Source organism: Xyrauchen texanus, chromosome 38 (genome assembly GCF_025860055.1).
Source record: "Xyrauchen texanus isolate HMW12.3.18 chromosome 38, RBS_HiC_50CHRs, whole genome shotgun sequence".
Lineage (NCBI taxonomy): Eukaryota > Metazoa > Chordata > Actinopteri > Cypriniformes > Catostomidae > Xyrauchen > Xyrauchen texanus.
In genome coordinates, this window is record NC_068313.1 from 26,532,804 (window position 1) to 26,552,435 (window position 19,632).

The following is a 19,632-nucleotide window of genomic DNA, read 5'->3' on the forward strand; positions in this document are numbered from 1 at the left end:
CTGTACAAAATATTATAACAATATTACCATGGTAGAATTAGCAAGTCAAATATGCACACAGGCCTGCTAGGAGACGATGCTTCAGAGACCACTTTGATCTTATTGGCAAAAGCAACTTGATGATGGCAATTGAAATCAGTAAGAAGAGCAAAAGAGAGCGGGAAGACAGGGTTTGTGTGTTTTCTGTTTTTTCTCATTGAACATTCCTTGACCTTATTCCTGTTTTCATGCCTTGCATTTGTGGCAAAACATTTCACATTTGATGCCACTCTTGGCCATGATAAAGCTGTAATTTTAAAGGGATAGTTTGCCAAAAACATAAATTCTGTCATCATTTACTCAAGCTCAGCCAATTCACCATTCACTTTCACTGAGTGTCAACATTCTTTGAAATTTCTCTTGTTCAACAGGAGAAAGATAGTCATGTGTATGACATGAGGGAAAGAAAATGATGATTTTTATTTTTGGGGTTAACTAATATTCATGTAAATTCAGTATGATCTCCTTTGTCACATTTTCCTTTTTCTTAAACCTTCTAGCAGATATTAGCAATGCAATCAATTCTCCAATGGTCCAATTTAAGCCAGCCAGTCAATCAACAGCAAGATTCCAGCTAAGAGACACTGGGGGAAACATGTAAAAAAAAAAAGACATAAATCTGCTGCTTTCTCTAGGCAAACATTGAATAATGAGAATATTTGATGCATTATCATATAAAAATCAATGAAGAGGCTGGGCCTCCTGTGCTTTCATACTTGGAATGGAATAACAAGATTCATTGCGTCATCAACAGTGTTAAAGGAATACCCAGAGTTCTATAAAAGTTAAGCTTAATCAATAAATCGGGTTTAAAAGGCAGATATGTGAAGCTTGTAATTTTATAAAAGCCCTTAAATGAATTCTTCTGTAAAACTTGTGTATTCTGAGCTGTAAAGTTTTTGTAATTGTCACTTCTATGGTCGTTTTAGGGTTTAAGAGTTTACAGTGTTACATCATAATGGCAACAAAGTTGTAAAATTGGATATAACTTTACACAGATAAGGTTAGCAAGCAATTTTATCATAGTAAAAATATATTACACGTATAGTGTTTACATCTTATGGCTGTGACTTTGAAACTGACTATTTTAACGTTTACAGATTGGCCACATTCACTTCCATTGTAAGTGGACTGCAACCCAGATTTTGGCTTTCTTTCTCTTTTTTTAAAGAACAGGAGGGACATGTCAAAATACATTTTGTGGTAATCAACATTGAGCCACAAATGCTGTTGACTGAGCTTAACTTGTATTGAATCATGCCACTCATGATTTCGAGTAGTTAAACTACAATCAAGCTAGTCTTTTGAAAAAGGCAAGTTACTTACACTCTAACTCTATTACTGTAGAACATAGCTAACCATTTTTTTTTTTTTTTAATATGTAACTACTGTATATAATCATGTGTGATTGAATCAGACCCATCCTTTTTTGTAGCACAAAAACAGAGAGAGTTTTTTAAATGAGCGACTAATCATACATAGGGTCACATCATCAAACTTCAACAGATAAATTTACTCTAAATAAATAAAAAAAAAATAAAATACCTGAATCAAAACTACAATCAAAACACCATATTAACAGCAGCATTTAACAAAATATTTCACTTTTAAAAGAAGACCAAAAAATGCTGAGTAGGAACTTCTGTACAGTGGCTTGAGCAGTTTTATGAATCATCCAAGTAAACCAATTTACTCAGATGAATCAGATTTTCAACTTTGTTTAGCAGAGTGTTAAATTAATTATAGTAACTACTGTCACATGACTGAAAAATTTTGTCAAGATGGTAGTTTCATCAAAGCCACAAGTCAGTTCTCAGCTCAAGCTCATGGAAAACTCCTGGAGGCACATGCTTCTCGGGTGATTTGTAAGTATAAGTAATTGAACTTTACTGACAGTGCTGACCTTCATTAAAAACCCTGCTAACTGGCTGTCATGTAGAATAACGCCAGGGTTGTCCTCGTTTGGTGAATCGCTGCGAGCAGTGCAAGCTGCATTTATGGCTTGCCTGTAAAAGCCTCAAGGTCAGTAACCGTGTCCCTCCAATGTCTTTCATTTTTTGAAACCTTGGCGAGGAATCGGGAATCTAATACAAACCTTGGCGGCAAACATGAAATCGCATGACAGGGCATCAGGTACCAACATGCAAGAAGCACCCAGCTTTGATTTGAAATCGTCTTTCAATCTTTCGCACTGCACACTTTTTTCAAGACCCCAGAATGACTGCCAGATATTCCTCCATTCTTCCCTGGCTGAGGGAATAGTGACAGGGAAAGGAGACAGGCCTTTTCTCCAAACTTGGCAGACAGGGATCTAAGACACAATTTCATGGTTTGTGGCCGGTGCACACCAGTGACTCCTCATCCCCTTGAAAGTAGGCTGGTCGGGGGATAGAGATGACACCACCCCACACACACACCCACCCTTGCTGTCACCCTCACTGTACAGTGCCATTATAAGCACCCATTCTGCTTCCAGCATAAAATATTAATCCTATCTCCCGAACTGAAAAATTGCAAAGAGGTGAAACCAACTCACCATTTTATTATTGATTTCGTGAAAATGAATCTCGCAGACCTTTTCCACTACGTCTTCGTTCTCGAAAGTTACAAAGCCGAATCCTGTGAAGAGAATGGAGGGGGGAAGGAAGGGGGGAAGAGAAAAGGGAAAACAGGGTAGAAAGGAGGAGGGGAAAAAAAACAGCACGTGATTGAAGTGAACCCACACACAAGCAGTTAAATGAATAGGAAAAGCAACAAATAACTGTTGATTGCTATTCTCGTATGGAGCAGGCATAAATGAGCCTTTGAGTCGTGCAGCATTTTTCGTTTTATCTGGTCCTAATGCCATGCAAATTATGTATCTAGTACAGAACAGGAACCTCTTTTGCTGTTAAAATGATGAAGTCCTGGGCACTATTAAAATAGCTTTGAGTCTGTTCCTCAGAGATGGAGGAGGCTCAAAGCTGTTTTAATGGGATTTGTAGTGCCAGTCGGCATCTGAATTCCATTACGAAATATTTGATGTTTCCTTGCAAGCTTTTCAATACATGATGCACTATTTTGCCTAATTTCTAAGTGCATCTACTGAGGATCCATTTTCACCTCAGAGCACAACAGAGTAAAATCCTCCACTAAAACGAAGAATATTCACTGAATAACCAAAAAATGCTCAAAATGTCCAAGAATTAGTCTTAAATTAGACCTGGATGTTTGCGTACAGACAAATTGTCTAACACAATCACAAGAATATTCTCAAATACACACACAACTGGGGCAGATACATTTTCTGAATAGTGGGGTGTGCTCTAGAGTTGTTCCATCCCCAACGACAGCTCTGGAGGGGATACATCACAAAACTTATCATCTTGACTCATGAATATTAATTAGGTGACGTAACATTTGCCCAGGAGGTGCTCACCATTACCACCAAGTTTGTTCAGTCCATGACCGTAACTGGTTGGCAATAGCTTCTGTTTGGTCTTAAAAATGCTGTTTTATTTTCTTCACAATGCAGGTAGGCAAAACAAAACTCTAAAATAATAATACCTCAAAAGTGGGAGGACAATTTAACTAAGAAATAATCACAAATATTATGCAGTAATGTATACCATTAGGTAAGGTTTTTTTTTTTTTTTTTTTTACGTAAAAGGCTTTTAAAGGGGTTGTTCACCCAAAAATGAAAATTCTTTATGATTTACTCACCCTTCTGACATCCCAGACAAGTATGACTTTCTTTTCTCTGCAGAACACAAATTATGATTTTTAGAAGAATATCTCAGCTCTTTAGCCCCGTTCAATGCAAGTGAATGGGTGCCACAATTTTGAAGCTCCAAAATCCACATTAAGGTAGCATAAAAGTAATCCATATGACTCCAGTGGTTTGAGCCATGTGTTCAGACAGGATATGATAGGTGTGGGTAAGAAACAGATCAATATTTAAGTCATATTTTATTATAAATTCTCCTCCCTGCTCAGTATGGAGGGATATGCACAAAAAATGTGAATCATCAAACACATAAGGAGAAAGTGAAGAAAAAATGACTTAAATATTGACCTGTTTCTCACCCACATCTATCACATTGTTTCAGAAGGTATGGAGTATTTTATGTTACCCTTTTTGGAGCTACAAAATTTTGGCACCCATTCAGTTGCATTATATGGACCAAAAGAGCCATGATATTCTTCTAAAAATCTTTCTTTGTGTTCTGCAGAATAAATTGCAGAATTCGGGATGGCATGAGGCTGAGAGAATTTTCATTTTTGAAAATGAACAAACCCTTTAAAGTAACAGAGACAAAAAGAGCAAAGACAGAGCACTTATAAACCAGATCGAGTGCTCTGCTGCTTTTAGACAAGGCTTTTAAGAAAGTGAGAGATAAGCTCCAGGTTCAAAAAGGTCAGAGGGGTTGACAGAGAGCCCAAAACAGGAAACTAAGGATCCCCTATCAACGACGGCCATGATAAGAGAAGATGAAGAGGTGGGAGGGATGATAACATGTGCCGGATAAACAAGCCAGTGGCTTCTGGCTTGGCACTGCGCGACCTAGCAGTGATTATATGTACAGTTTGTTATGTTTGGAGAAGAAAACACCACCTGAATTATCTGCTCTCTGACTCCAAGACACAGAAGCATCCACTTCCCGCCCAGCTGGGTTAAACACAAAGGTTGGGTAGAGGTGGACTGCATGCTGTTTGGAGTCGACAGAATGTGGTTGCGGACTGATTGATGGGGTATTACCTTCAGCGGAAAAAGGTGCGGTCTGAAGCTTATTCTAGCCAAGAAATGCTCACAAGAGCCACCTGACTGACATGTACTGTAAACCGACAAATCACATATCATATTGTTTGTTTGTGTTGTTTGGGGTGGGTTTATCTGAGTATGGAATATTCCACAGTCAGCCAGTCATTATTGCAAAAAAAAAACCCAGAGAGGGTGGCCTTGTATCACCGTGATCAGTTAATAATGATCAGTTTTGAAAAGAAAAAATTACCACCTGATTCCTCGTTATCAAGCTTGTTGACGAATACATAAATTGACAATCAGATTAGCACTTACTAGATCGAAAAAGTGTTTTCCAGTTTTGAGTGCAATATGCGTCAGATGGTTTATGCATGGACTCTGCGCGGTTCATGGGTTTGCCATCTGTGGCTGAGACCAGGGTCTTGCCACAACTGTATGAGGGCTTTGTATTGGGGCATGAGGTAATTATGGGCAATTACTGTATGTATGGGCTGCATGGGTGATCTACGGTCATTGCCGCAATGCCATTTACTCTAGTGTTGTTGGCACTGGATGACGGCCAGTTCCCCCTCATCGACCCTTCAGTCTGGGCTTAGATGGCCTCTTGGGCTGACATCATTGACAGGAAGTGAGTTATAGGAGCAGCCGCCCCATGAGAGGACACTGAAACAGGATTCACAGCCAATTAACCAGTGACCTCGTCTCTCACAATTGCTTCCTGTACAAGCCTATTAGAGCTTCCTACGACTGATCAGACCTGATGATTCAGCTGCAGGCTGGACCACATCTCACAGTGTCCTTCCAGGTCATACATCCGATACTCTCTCTACTCCATATGCCTGTCTACTTTGATAGCATAGATCAGGGGATCATTGACATGAATGAGAGGATTGGGTTGTAAAAAACTTCTTGCCCTGCCAGCCTGGAGCATCTCCATACTTGTTGCTTTTATATACTTAAAATTGATACAGTAGTTCTAACGAAAATGAAAAAGGTCATCATTTACGCTTACATCGTTCCAAACCTGTATAACTTTCTTTCTTCAGTGGAATACAAAATTATATGTTTTATTAGAAAGTCTGAGCTGTACTCTTCCATTTAATGAAAGTGGATGGGAGCATGGGTGTTCAAGCTCCAAAAAAGCTTTGACATTATATTACAAATAACTTATTTTATTTTTCACAGAAAGGTTCCAAAATACATGAGGGTGAGTAATTGATGAGCAAACTTTATATTTGGGTGAACTATTCCCCACTGCACCGGCTATATAGAAAAGATGTCAGTTTTATATCTGTGCATAAGCTTGTGCTCTCACAGGGCCTGATTATTGCTGCCTTATGTCCTCTATTCATCCACCTTCATTCTTTGTTAAAAAAGGACTCAGCAGGAATTATCTAAAGCTGTGTTTGTACAGCCAGGGCAGCAATAAACACTAGCAAACAATTAGTGTGAAGTAAAATACTCAAAAAGGTTGTATTTGTGCCATGTGATTCCCTATGATCCACACTGAGCGCGGGCTAACTCATGCGAGGATGGCTCTTTAAAGAACGCCCTTCTGCATGGAGGAAACATCCCTGGTGATTTCAGCCCAGAGACATTTACATGTGTCTGCAGGCCTAGAGCTGATGGGCCTGCCTTTGAAATCATGAGAGGCAGTTAGTTTTCCATCTCGGGCCTCCGTGCCCTTATCAGCCGCACAGCGACCAGTTCTGACAACCAACAAATCAGCTGTCAGGAGCAATTTCTCAGCAGCCTGGGAGGGAGCTGGCAAGCATTGGGTGGATTAGGGAACCTGCCGGCAACGGAGGGGAGGGGGAGGAGGGTTACAGTACCTCCATCCCAGCAGGAAGCACCTGAAATAGAAATTTCCCCACCAGTTGATGAGTCTAGTATCAGTCTCGCAAATCTAAATTATTCCTAAAGTACAGAATTTGACTACCATTTTTACTCAACGTAAAATTACTGCATATTAGGGCTTGGCGATATGATATATATTGTGGCGACGACGTAAAGTGTCAATCAATAGAGATATCATGCATATCACAATATGTAAATATCCATGTGCACAGCATGGGCTTATCTATCAATGGGCATGGCTTCATGTGAGACTGTGAGAATTTAAGAAACGTGGTTTAAAAAATATTCGGCGGCCACCCAAGCAAATTAAATGACATTCATCTCGCATTCGGGTTTGGAGTTTCATAAGCGCTTACTATGCTTCTCATCTGACATGCGCATCTCTGCGTTTCATGTGAGCGATCATGTGTTATACCTCTGGAGCACACAAGTGCAAGCAAGTGCAGCAGCAGAGCGGGATAACTCGTGCTACTATAATTTTTTATCCAGGAAACATACTGAAGAATGTCTCCACATAACAGGATGACTCCCAAACAAGTCAAGAAAATGAAGAGGAGATTGTTGTTAAATCAAGTGCGACATCTGTTGTGTAGGTTCACAAAACCCAACACAGAGCAGAAAAATATATTCAAACTGTGCCACATGACGATAATCACACATAATAAAAGCTTTCTGTTTTACCTCAAAATGAAGCATGCAAAATAATATTATGAGAGTCAAAAGATGCACTACACATTAATTCAGCTATATACAGTATCTCACAAAAGTTAGTACATCCCTCACATTTTTGTAAATATTTGATTATATCTTTTAAAGTGACAACACTGAAGAAATGACACTTTGCTGCAATGTAAAGTAGTGAGTGTACATACAGCTTGTATAACAGTGTAAATTTGCTGTCCCCTCAAAATAACTCAACACACAGCCATTAATGTCTAAACCACTGGCAACAAAAGTGAGTACACCCCTAAGTGAAAATGTCCAAATTGGGCCCAAAATATTTTGTGTGGCCACCATTATTTTCCAGCACTGGTTTAACCCTCTTGGGCATGGAGTTCACCAGAGCTTCACAGGTTGCCACTGGAGTCCTCTTCCACTCCTCCATGATGACATCACGGAGCTGGTGGATGTTAGAGACCTTGTGCTCCTCCACCTTCCTTCTGAGGATGCCCCACATGGAGGCTCAAACCAGCGACCTTCTGATTAACAGTTATGTGCATTAGCCCACTATGCCACCACCACTCCACTTTTAAATGTTTACATTTACTTTTACGTTGCTTTTTTACTAATTTTATAATAATTATGGTGATCAATATATCAGACTGAAATGTGGCATAATGTGAAATTTAGCATTATGGTAAGAATGATTTAAAACCAAGTTGTTTTTTTTTTTGTACTTTGACTACTGACAAATAGAGACAATTACATGAGTACATTTTTGAAAATATTTAATTCACTGACAGAAATAGACTTTAAATATGTTTAATACATAAGCCAATTTGTATTGATGTTCCTAAAAAAAATACTATATCGTGATAAATACCTTTATTGTAATATAAAATTACTCATATAGCGATTTAAGTTCGTGGTCATATCGCCCAACACTGCTGCATCTGTATTTGACAAAAGGTGTACATGGATTTTTTTTTGCCAACATCAACATTTTAGGTTGAAATTAATGTATTCGATAAAATATTGATTTTTCAATTCTGTAACAGCTCACAATTTCTTTTAAATATTTCACAATTTTTAATCACCTTTTGCAGTCACTCACTCGTTTTAAATGGCTCTGCAATGTGAAAAATAAATTTCTAAAAGAACAAATATTCCAAGTAGTCACTTGAGTTAATAAAAAACTGAATGCGTAATAAGAAAAGAATGAGCAAAATGCCATTAAAAATAGTTTATAGAATGTAATACCTCAGGATACATCAACTTTGCCAGAAGTATTTCATATCAATTATCCATACAGCAGGATAATATTGTAAGAGAGATTATATATATGGAGAATTAAAAAATTATAAATGACAGACTAAATTATAATAATAAATTAAGTTGTTGGACTTGATCAAAACTTGACAGGTATAGACATGAAAACTATTCTGAGTACAAAATGCAGAGTGCCCTCACTTTTTGACAAAAGATTTCCATGACTTTCCCATCACATTTCATAGTTTATGATTAACCTTCGGGATAAGGATTTTAATAACTCAAATTTAGACAGACTCAACAATGAATCAATAAGACTTATTAGTGAAACCGAAATAAATAAATAATGATTCACTCATAAGTCAGACAACAGTATGGCTTGCAAGTTTTACTCTGCACAAGAACAATATTTAGCCAATTAAATATCTTAGAAACGGGCATAAATAGAAAAAACACACATTTCATAAATCATTAATTAAATAAAAATAAATGGTAAAAAAAAAAGAATAAAAAAGGAATATTTCCCATGACCCTGAAAATGAAAAATAAAAAGTACAATTTTCACATACGACAAATACAACCGTCTACCCTCTAACTATATCAAGTGTAGCAGGAAAGATCAGGTAACGATCTTGCTTGAATGCTGTCTTCGCCCAGAGCACATGGTGCAATCGACAGGGGTGAGCTCTTGACTAAGCATTGGAAATGGCAGCAAATCAAAAACCCTCCGCTCCGCTAATGACTAGAGCGGCTAACAGGATCTCTTAATGAAGATGGCCGATACCAGGGCCCTCTCCGCATCCTCTGCAAAGTCAAGCGAAGGAGAGGACGGGACAATGCAAAACAACAGCTGCCTCTGTGCTGGAGGAGGAGATGTCGCATTTTTCCGCCTCAAACAACCCAAGGCATTATCTCGCTCAGTTAGTGACTTAACCACTCTGAACAGGCCATTTCCTTACATTGGAAACCACTTCTGCCTTACAGCCCACCTACACCAATTCGGCATTCCCACAAAACACGCACATCTGTTTTGAAGCTGTACGCTTGAGCAAAAAACACATCCATCTTTTTCCTTTTAACTCATCTCGAGATCCCTCAATGACAACACATGGATTTCCAATCTCGGGGAGGATAATAAGTGTTAGTGGCTATTATGGAGGCGTTTGGCTACCATCTCACACTTATTAGCCAGAGCGGAGCAGGCTGGGTCTCAAAAGACACACAGACATTCACAGCCTCTTAGAAAACAAAGAGCCAATGCCACACTGAATGCCAGTCCCCCTCGGAGCCCAGCACAAATAAAATTAAAATGCTAAATCAATGAGTCTTCCTCTGACCTTTGCTTAAAAAGCTGAGGGTGCCTGGAGCAGTTCGATGTATTTAAAGGAAAGAGGTACAAAACCAAATTATTACCACCATCTCGTATCATTTCTAGTGACCAGAGATGGTAAATAGATTGCATGTTGCATATTAAATGGCGGGGGAAAAAGGCATCCTTTTCTCCCAGTGGCCTACGGACTTACTCAAAAATGCACGACACACTTGCGTGTGCGCACGCTGTTTGCAAACTGCATTAACGGCGTATCACCTGAATCTGTGACTTCTATAATGGTATGCAAAGTCAGCCGTTGAATAATATATGACCACAAGTTAAAATGTTTTAATGCATTTGTAAATTAATTGTCATTTTGAAACATATGTATAAAATCATGACCACTCACACAAGATGAAGATTCTAGTCATATCAGTAACCTAATAAAAGCTGTTTTATTCTACATGGGGCAGGGGAGCACTCATGGGGGCTGCCGTTTTAGAATCACATGACCAGCTGAATACTACTCACTTAATCTCAGTATCCATCTTGTTATTGGACACTTTCACTCTTTAATTAAATGAATCATGGCTGATGGTTAATAGAGAATTTCCACAATGGGATTAGTAACTGAAAGCTACTGATTTTGAATAATGCTGCATCCACACCATTAGTAGTCACTGTAAGTCCAAGATTACACAAACACAGTTATTGAGTACACCTTTAAATGTCCATATAAAGCTAATGTGTATAACTGTTTTGATGTTAAACTACAGACACCACTATAAAGCAAATCATAGTTGGATCTCCCTGAAGTTTGAATAAATATTTGACATAGACTAATACAACTGAATTACAGCAAGTGAGACACAAACTTTTATGTTGTATGTTTAAACAACATAAAAAGTATCAATGTAAAACAATGTACATAAAAAAATAGAAATTGTGTATTATCCATTGACATTAACTGTTGGAAGATTTGCTAACTTACTCAATGGGGAGCTAAAGCCTGCCAAGGCATGGTTATCACTGTTACTTTCAAAATAACCAAAAATCAGTAGATTTATAAGCCTGGATGGTATATCGTTCAATTACTATCCAACATAATGTAGAAACATTGGCTAAATCAATTGTATGTTGCTGGTTACTAATACATTGGGAATTTTAAAGCTGGTTTTCTCTGGTCAAGCTTGTCTACCTCCTACAATAACCAATTTTACAACATTGTGCAAGTAACAGATCAGCCTTACTATCCAAAAGTAGGCTTCGGAATGTAAGCTGGTCCAAACAAATCTAAGCTTTTTTTTTTTTTTTGCATGGTATTCCAAAGATATCTGGTAAAATGTGGTCTATCTATTTCAAAGTTTCAGTAACCTAAAGCACAGTTGGGGTCCCTGTACCAGTATAAAGGAAAGCTTGTGACACAGCTGCACTGCGCACGTTCTGCATCTCCCCCTGTAATAAATGCTAAGCTAGGCTGCTTTTTAAACACAGTTTGCTGACTCCGAGGCATAAAAAAAACCAGACAGTGACATCAGCATCTCCGTCTGTTACAGATGAGTTGCTGCCACAGTGGGGAGGTGACAGGGCAACATTCCGCAACATAAGTTAGCATATGTCAGTCTGTGTGAGTGTGTGTGTGTGAGAGAGAAGAGTTATTTTTTTTGTTTATAGTGTTTTTACCAACATGCTTTTGCATTAAACCACCATCAAACACTTTCCCCTGGAAGCAAAACAGGAAAAATAAATTGTGATTGTGCACAAACAACAAGTTACAGCAATAAAATCAAAGCCAGTGTCAATTAATTTCTCCTCACTCTGATAAATGGGCCCTCTTCCTCATCTATTAATAATGAAAGCAGAAAGCACTACGAGAACATCTGTCAACGCGTTTCCTTTTTTTTCCCCGGGCAGACAGATGGCTGTCCCTGCGCTCGCATGTGCTGGGAGGAGCTCTATTCTTATAAGACACCCATGGGGAGTGGTGAAAATGATCCTTAGGAGCCAATAAATAGATTGGCATGCATCGATGGGAGTTTGCGGCCTTATTTACACATCCGCTTAATCAAAAAGACGACGGGTAGGGAGAAAAATAGCCTCTCGGTAAGCTCTCTGCAACCTGGAACTCTTGTAACCTAAATGAGACTAGACAGCATAATCGATTGTCGCTCCAGCCACCCCGCTATGACTTGGGAGAGACATGGCTCTTGGAGAAACCGGAGAGAGAGGACCTAAAAAAGAAGTTTGATAAAATAAAGAGAAGTATATTCAAATGAAAAGTTCTTGGAGCTGTGTGCCATCGCTGACACTGTATAAATCTTTTACTCCAGTCGAGTGTGTGTGAGAGACGTGATGGATCTCAAGGGAACTAAGCTGTGATATCAGAAAACAGAAGGCGCAAATTTACGCACCTGCCATAGGAATATTAAAGGAAAATTCTGGATCCAATTGTGGCATAATTTTGATTACCATTACAACACACGCACGCGCACACACACACACACACACACACACACACACACACACACACACACACACACACACACACACACACACACACACCCAAACACACACAAACACAAATCCGACTCATCCCTCCTTTTCTTTTAAAAAAGCTAAAATCGAGGTTACAGTGAGTCACTTCAGTTACAATGGAAGTGAAAGAGGGCAATTTTTGGAGGGTTAAAAGGCAGAAATGTGAAGCTTATAATTGTATATATGTACTTACATTAATTCTTCTTTATAGGGTTTTAGTGTTTATAGCATTACTTTAATGGCAAATTGGATGCAACTTTACACAGAGAAGATTAGGAAGCAATTTTATAATGCTAAAATCATTTTAAGATGCATCTACTTTACGTCTTGTGGTTATACTTTAGAAACAGTGAGGCCCCCTTAACTTCCATTGCAAGTGCCTCACTGTAACCCAGATCTTTTCTTTTTCTTTTTTTTTTTTAAAGAACAACTGAGAAAAGCCTAAATGAATTATGCCATGAATGCCGTCGATTGAGATAAACTTGTATTAAACTTAGAATATTCATTAACAAACAAGTTCAATTAGCATAAGTGTCTAAAAAAAACAATGTTGACAATGACTGTCGAATTCCAGTACTTTTGTAACTTTAATACGCACTTTCATATACTGAATTCAAATAAGAACTTCCTGTCCCCCTAGGACCCCAAAGTGAATTCAAGTAGCTGAAAGAAGTTGTTTTGGGTGCTCTATTTGGTCGTTTGAAGAAATACGTAGCCTCAATAAAGAACATGACATAACCAAAGCAAAAAATTGTCTGTATTTGTCTGTATTTATGTGATCAGCTACAACTGAAATTTTAACAGACACTTCCACTACCTAATTGGGACTGGATTTCATGGGGGGACGTAATCCTGCATGACACCAGACATACTTCTGTAGCAAGAAGGTATGCATACTCACACACAGGGAAGTTTTTGCAATTACATTGTCAAGGTGGATTGTAAAGATCTAGATAGTCATCCTTCGACAGGGTGTCATATCTTTGGTTAAAAGAGCTAAAATTAAGGTAACTGGCGTACCCTCGCATGTGGCACTGAAGATTAATGTCAACATTAGACTCTCCAGAAGCCACCTAACTAAAATACCAGCCACTTCAGAAGAAGCCATTTCTCTCTAATGGCTAATGATCTGAGTTCTTCCTCCCTCATTACAGAAGACGGATGAATGGAGAGGTGCAATATGTGCACAGTCAGCAGGGTAAGTCTATGCGAATGTGGAGCACAGCAGAGAGAGAGAGCGAGACAGTGAGAGAGAGACAGACAGAGAGAGACATACAGAGAGAGAGAGAGAGAGAGAGAGAGAGACATGTACAATCTGAACCAAAAACTTTGATTCAGTTATTTATTTTCAATAAAGTGATTAAAATATCTTATATCACAAGTTATAAATGAAAGATAACCTACCAACTCAGACCAAGTATAACTTATAGCTAAACTTTAAGGTAAGTGCATTTAAGACCCCAGTATTTCCTAAAGAAGCTCCATACATAATTTTTTTCTAAACAAATATATCATAACTAACATCTTTAGAGTGTCCCAGAGAAGTTTTCTCAGAAAGGCCAGAGAACCTGATATGATAAAAAGTCCACTAGATCTCAAGTTCTGTTGGGGACTACATTATTAATATTTGATATAAATATAATATACATTTTGAAGAAATACAATTAACTGTCACATACCAAGACCTTTTGAGTAGTGGAAACACTGTAGTAGTACACTACAAGTCATTTTGAATCAATTAAGTGAATTTATGTTCACGTGACCCAACAAAACATTTTGATCTCAAGGCTTGTGCTTAAATGCCTGAAATGAATTTTGTAAATAAGATGACCCTAAACACAAATGATATACTGGATAAGTGCACATCATCTTTGTGACACAAGCTTTAATAAAAATAAATAAATACATTTAAACAATGATTACTGTAATTCATTAGGCCACAGGAACATATTAAACAAATTAAAAGGCAAAATAATAGTTTACTTTTGAAAATAATATTTACATGTTTACATATTTAGCATTGGGGTCTATGACACAAACATAAAGTAAGTAAATTTTGTCTTAACAAAAAAATAAGAACTCATGCATTAATGTTATGGCTGTGTCAGTTTAACCAACTCAATGTAAACTGCTCTGATCTGCATGTAAATGAAGAGGAAAACATCATTATAAATATTTAACGAATATTAGATCTAAAGGTAAATACATAATAATAAAAAAAGATTACAAAGCACAAAGCTTGTAGCTTTTCATGCAATTATCAGCAAAGAAAAATATTATATGTTGCTAGAATTATTAATAACACTACAATGTAATGCTAATGTTACTTGAAATGTCACTCTGAACTCATAAGACCTCCTACATAACAAGTACCATCTGGTCTTTCACTCTACTCTGCGTGAGAAGTTGAATCATAATCATTCAACATATTGCTATGTTTGATAAAATCCTCTATGACTAATATGAATTAAGCTAACTGTAATTTCACTGCCAGTTACGTTCGACTGTCAACGCGCCAAATGGCAAAACAAAACAGAAGACAGGAAAAACAAATAAGCAAATAAACAAACAAACAAACAAACAAAAAATCTATTCCCTTGCAAACGATTGAGCCATCTTTTTGCAACCAAAATCCAACATTTATCCCATTCTCATCTTTAACTACGCGAATTAGGCTTTTATTGTGTTTGTGGCGGTTCGACTGGCTCTGACAGGGCAGGTAATGAAGACCCATATGGGACAGAGCTTTGAGCTCGATGCTTTCTGACAGTTCTTTCTTTCATAATCCATAAACTCCACGCAGTCTGCTGCCTTTTTTGCAGGCGCTAGAGCAACAAGTCCAATTTCACCCCTCTCCCCTGCAAACAGGCTAATGTGATTACACTTGCATCAAAACAATTTGAGCCTTAATTACAGCAGACACATCAAGGCGAGAGCCATGATAGGAATTTTTCAAAGAAGCAATTGGCATGACGAATTAAGGGGAATATCTGATAATGTGCCGTTAGTTGCCGTAAATGTCAGTGGTGGGAGCCAGTGCTGGGCACTGATGTTTACCCTTCAGAGTGAAATAAAATTGATCAATCTCACTGGAAAATGATTGCATCAGGGTGCCTAATTACACTCTCTACAACAGGTGGTCTTTATGTGGGTATCGAGCGGTATCGAGTTTTCTCTCTGGGTCATCACATGCGCCACAGAAATTCGGTAACATTGTTAATCTGAAGGTTTCTTTCCGGAATTGAGACGGAGCTGTGGAAAACAAAGTAAACACCAATACAGATTCAAAGGTGGTGGGCACAGGTGTTAGTGGTCATAGGTCAGGCCTTAGGAGACGTGCAGGTTTCTTCCTTAATAGAGTGAGCAAACTTTACATTCTAACACACACAGTAACTTGAAGCTGCTAAACGAGTGTAAAATGTACACACACCAATCCCTACTTAATCCAAATACCTAATATGCTTTATCTTAAAGGGTTAGTTCACCCAAAAATGAAAATTATCCCATAATTCTCTCACCCTCAAGCCATCCTAGGTGTATTTGACTTTCCTCTTTCAGCCAAACACAATCGAAGTTATATTAAAATATATCTTGGCTCTTCCAAGCTTTATAATGAGAGTGAATGGTACCTTAGATTTTGAAGTCCAAAAAAAGCACATCCATCCTTCAAAAAAAGTATTCCATACGGCTCCAGGGGGTTAATAAAGGCCTTCTGAAGTGAAGTGATGCGTTTTTTTAAGAAAAATATCCATATTTATAACTAAAAAACTACAATCACTGGCTTCCGGTAACAGCCGTCCACGCGTTCACAAGAGAGGCGAGTTCCGGCATATGATGTAGGCGTAGCATAAGTGAGAAGTGACAAACGCGGATGGATGGAGCTGTATGGATTACTTTTTGATGGATGCGCTTTTTTGGGCTTCAAAATCTAAGGTATCATTCACTCCCATTATAAAGCTCGGAAGAACCAGGATATTTTTTAATATAACTCTGATTGTGTTTGGCTGAAAGATGAAAGTCATATACACCTAGGATGGCTTGAAAGTGAGTAAATTATGGGATTTTTTTCCTTTTTGGGTGAACTAACATTTTAACTCAATGCTGACCTCAATGAAAATATTACATATGTTCTATACTCAAATATATTCAGTGTTAGAATGAATGCATACACCTAATCTTGTTTAAGTCAAAGACATTTATTTGTAATGTTCTACTTCTTACTTGTCTTGTTTAATTTAGAATTTATTTATTAAAAGAAATTGAGTGAGTGAGATTTGAATTGACATGAATTTCAGAATTTCTTTGTAATAGGTACATACCCCTTTGTTTAAAACCTAATGATCCATGTTATCCCAGCATGGTTTGTGATGCTGTTGAAAAGAATCAATGGGAGCAAGGAAATCTGACCTTTTCTTGCACGGGAGTTAACATGGTCAATGTCACAAATATGGCTCTTTTATTAGTGGCCTACAAACAGTGCAGAACTATAAATATTTTGGTAACACTTTACAATAAGGCACCATTTGTTAACATCAGTTAATGCATTAGGTATCATGAACAAACAATTCACAATATATTTTTTAGAGAAAGTATTAATCTTTGTAAATGTTGGGGATGGATGGATGGATGGATGGATGGATGGATGGATGGATGGATGGATGGATGGATGGATGGATGGATGGATGGATGGATGGATGGATGGATGGATGGATGGATGGATGGATGGATGGATGGATGGAATAAAACATATACAATGTATATCAGACAGACAGACAGATAGATCGATAGATAGATAGATAGATAGATCGATAGATAGATAGATAGATAGATAGATAGATAGATAGAGATAGATAGATAGATAGATAGATAGATAGAAAGATAGAACGAAGCACTCTTTCTCTGACGTGCACTGAATGATGCATTCTGCACTTTTCACCTTATCTATCTTCTCCCTCGCAGAGGTTTGTGGATCTCAATCATTTTGACTAATTAGCTGTTCTAAAGTCTCTCCCAAACAAGCGCCAACTCTGTAACAATTAAAGCGATGGATCTCATTACTGCACTTCTCTATTGGGTATTTAGAGTCATGGTGCTATGAGTCATTGCCCTTGAGCTGGGCACCTGAGTGAATGATGCATCAGGATACAATGTGAAGAGAAGAGATCCAGAGGAGTGAAAGGGAAAGGGAAATAGAGAGAGAAGCTGATGAGCAATAAAGGTTGTAGACTGTTCTGAAGAGATATGCTGCTGCTGATAAATTGTCCCTGATGGAAAACGGCATCTTGATATTACCAGGGAATTTTTTTTTAAATAAAACAAACCTGCAGATGTTTGTTGTTTTTATAGATTAGATATGTAGATGTTATTGCAATTTACACAATAGCTTTGTTTCAAAAACCTAGTGAGCTGTCGTGCTGTCTACTTGCTGCCTTTAAACTTGAAAATGGCACTTTTACAAAACGTTTACGGACTGGATTTCTTGGCAGGTTATTTTACCATGCGGGTAAAATGGCTTTAGCACATGGCGACTCGCAATAGTCAATTAGCCAACGCCAAGGTAACTCATTTGTTTCTAGGTAGCTGGCAAAGTTCACTATTGTGAGGTTAATAACATTTTATTAAAAAACAAATATTAAAATGTTTGTGTTTGGTGTATCTTCATGATATTTTGAGGATGGTTTAACAAGAAAAGTCGATTATTTTATGTAGATTATTTCTACACACCTTTTTCATCAGGTAGGTAGATTATGCTAGCTTGCTCATTAAAACTCATATAACATATTTATTTCTCATATAATATTTTGTAAATAGATGTCCTGTTTAGCTAGTCTGGTAACTTGTGCCTTTCTTTGTGTACATGTCGGGTGTCTTAGCAAATGATGGTAAAGCTCTTGCTTTTTCTCTTTGCTTTCCTTTTTGCGTCATGTGTTATGTCTTTCCTGCGCTTTAGCAGAGTAAAAAACAGGAAAAAATCATCCTCAATGCGCATTTGCTCCAATGTTTTCCTCTCACGCCGTCCACAACTAACATATTTGTTATATAGATTCAAGCACCACAGTGGAAAAACAAACTGACCCGTATCACCATGGAACGGCATGGTTTCGCAACAAGAATTGTTTCGGCCCGATGGTAGAAAAGTGGCTAAAAGCAGCATCCTACATTCACTCATAAAGAATGTCATAAATAAATGACTGATTTGGAAACTTCTACAGTACATAGGCAACAAGATGTGTGGCACACAAATAGTGCTCTTAAGCTAATAATGTAATACTCCAATAAGTATAAAATTTGTGGTAAACACAAATATTGGGAAAGTCCATTTTAATTTGATGCAACTATTTTAATGGATTCTGTTTAGTTTTGAATTAAATAAGTACATTTATAATCAAACATTTTCTCTCAACTTTTAAGATTTACTTCTCTTCTGTAATGCTGCTTTAGAATTTGGCCAAAATAAGGTATCTTAGAAGGCAGCATAATTAATAAGCATAATTATGCTGCCTTCTAAGATACCTTATTTTGGCCAAATTCCAACTTTTGGAACAGCCTTCATGATGAGAAAGCACCTATGATGCTTCACAATGCTGTCTAGGTAGGCAGCTCACTCAGTTTTGGAAGTTTATAGCCTCTGGGCTATAAATTGTTTTTTATTTAAGTGAAACAATGGAGGATGATTTTAATAGCAGGTTATTAGAGTTCTGGTTTCAGGTTTTTGTCCCTGACTGAAAATGGCACCCTGACACAGCCAAAATAGATAAATAAAAACACAACAACATTGCAATAATTGCTACTTAGTTACAAAGGGGTTGTCTTGAAGGTGAAATGACTATGGCAAGCATTATTCTCTGGATGAGCACTGGTTTCGGGTAGTATTATTATGGTAGTATTATACATTACATACACTATATCTCACCTTATTAGCATATGTATGTCACGGTGAGCAGAATCTCTGTGTTTGTGAGTTCATTCAGGCTCTGCTGACTTCCACACCCCCTGCTTTGTGTGTGTGTGTGTTCAGGAGTCTATTTTGTCCATGCCACTGTATGTAGGTCACCTAGCAGCACTGGGCCATCAATTTCACTGTCCTACTTAAAAAGACACACACTGGAGAAACTGGGAATTTTTTCACTAAGACTACATACCCCATCACTTTCAACCTGCACCTTGCTGGCTGGGTTAGGGAACACTCTCCACGACAGCAACAGAGTATAAATCTGAA

The 19,632-nt window shown here is 37.8% G+C and overlaps 1 protein-coding gene across 14 annotated transcripts in view; it reads right to left on the bottom strand.

Annotated features, from left to right (window-relative positions):
* The window catches only part of LOC127632101 (RNA-binding protein Musashi homolog 2), a 372,571-nt gene that overhangs the window by 93,602 nt on the left and 259,337 nt on the right, over positions 1-19,632 (bottom strand). For all 14 annotated transcript variants that reach the window (XM_052110602.1, XM_052110601.1, XM_052110593.1 and 11 more), the window contains exon 8: positions 2,576-2,658. In XM_052110602.1, coding sequence (XP_051966562.1) covers positions 2,576-2,658 — 83 coding nt within the window. The remainder of the gene's footprint in view (positions 1-2,575; positions 2,659-19,632) is intronic.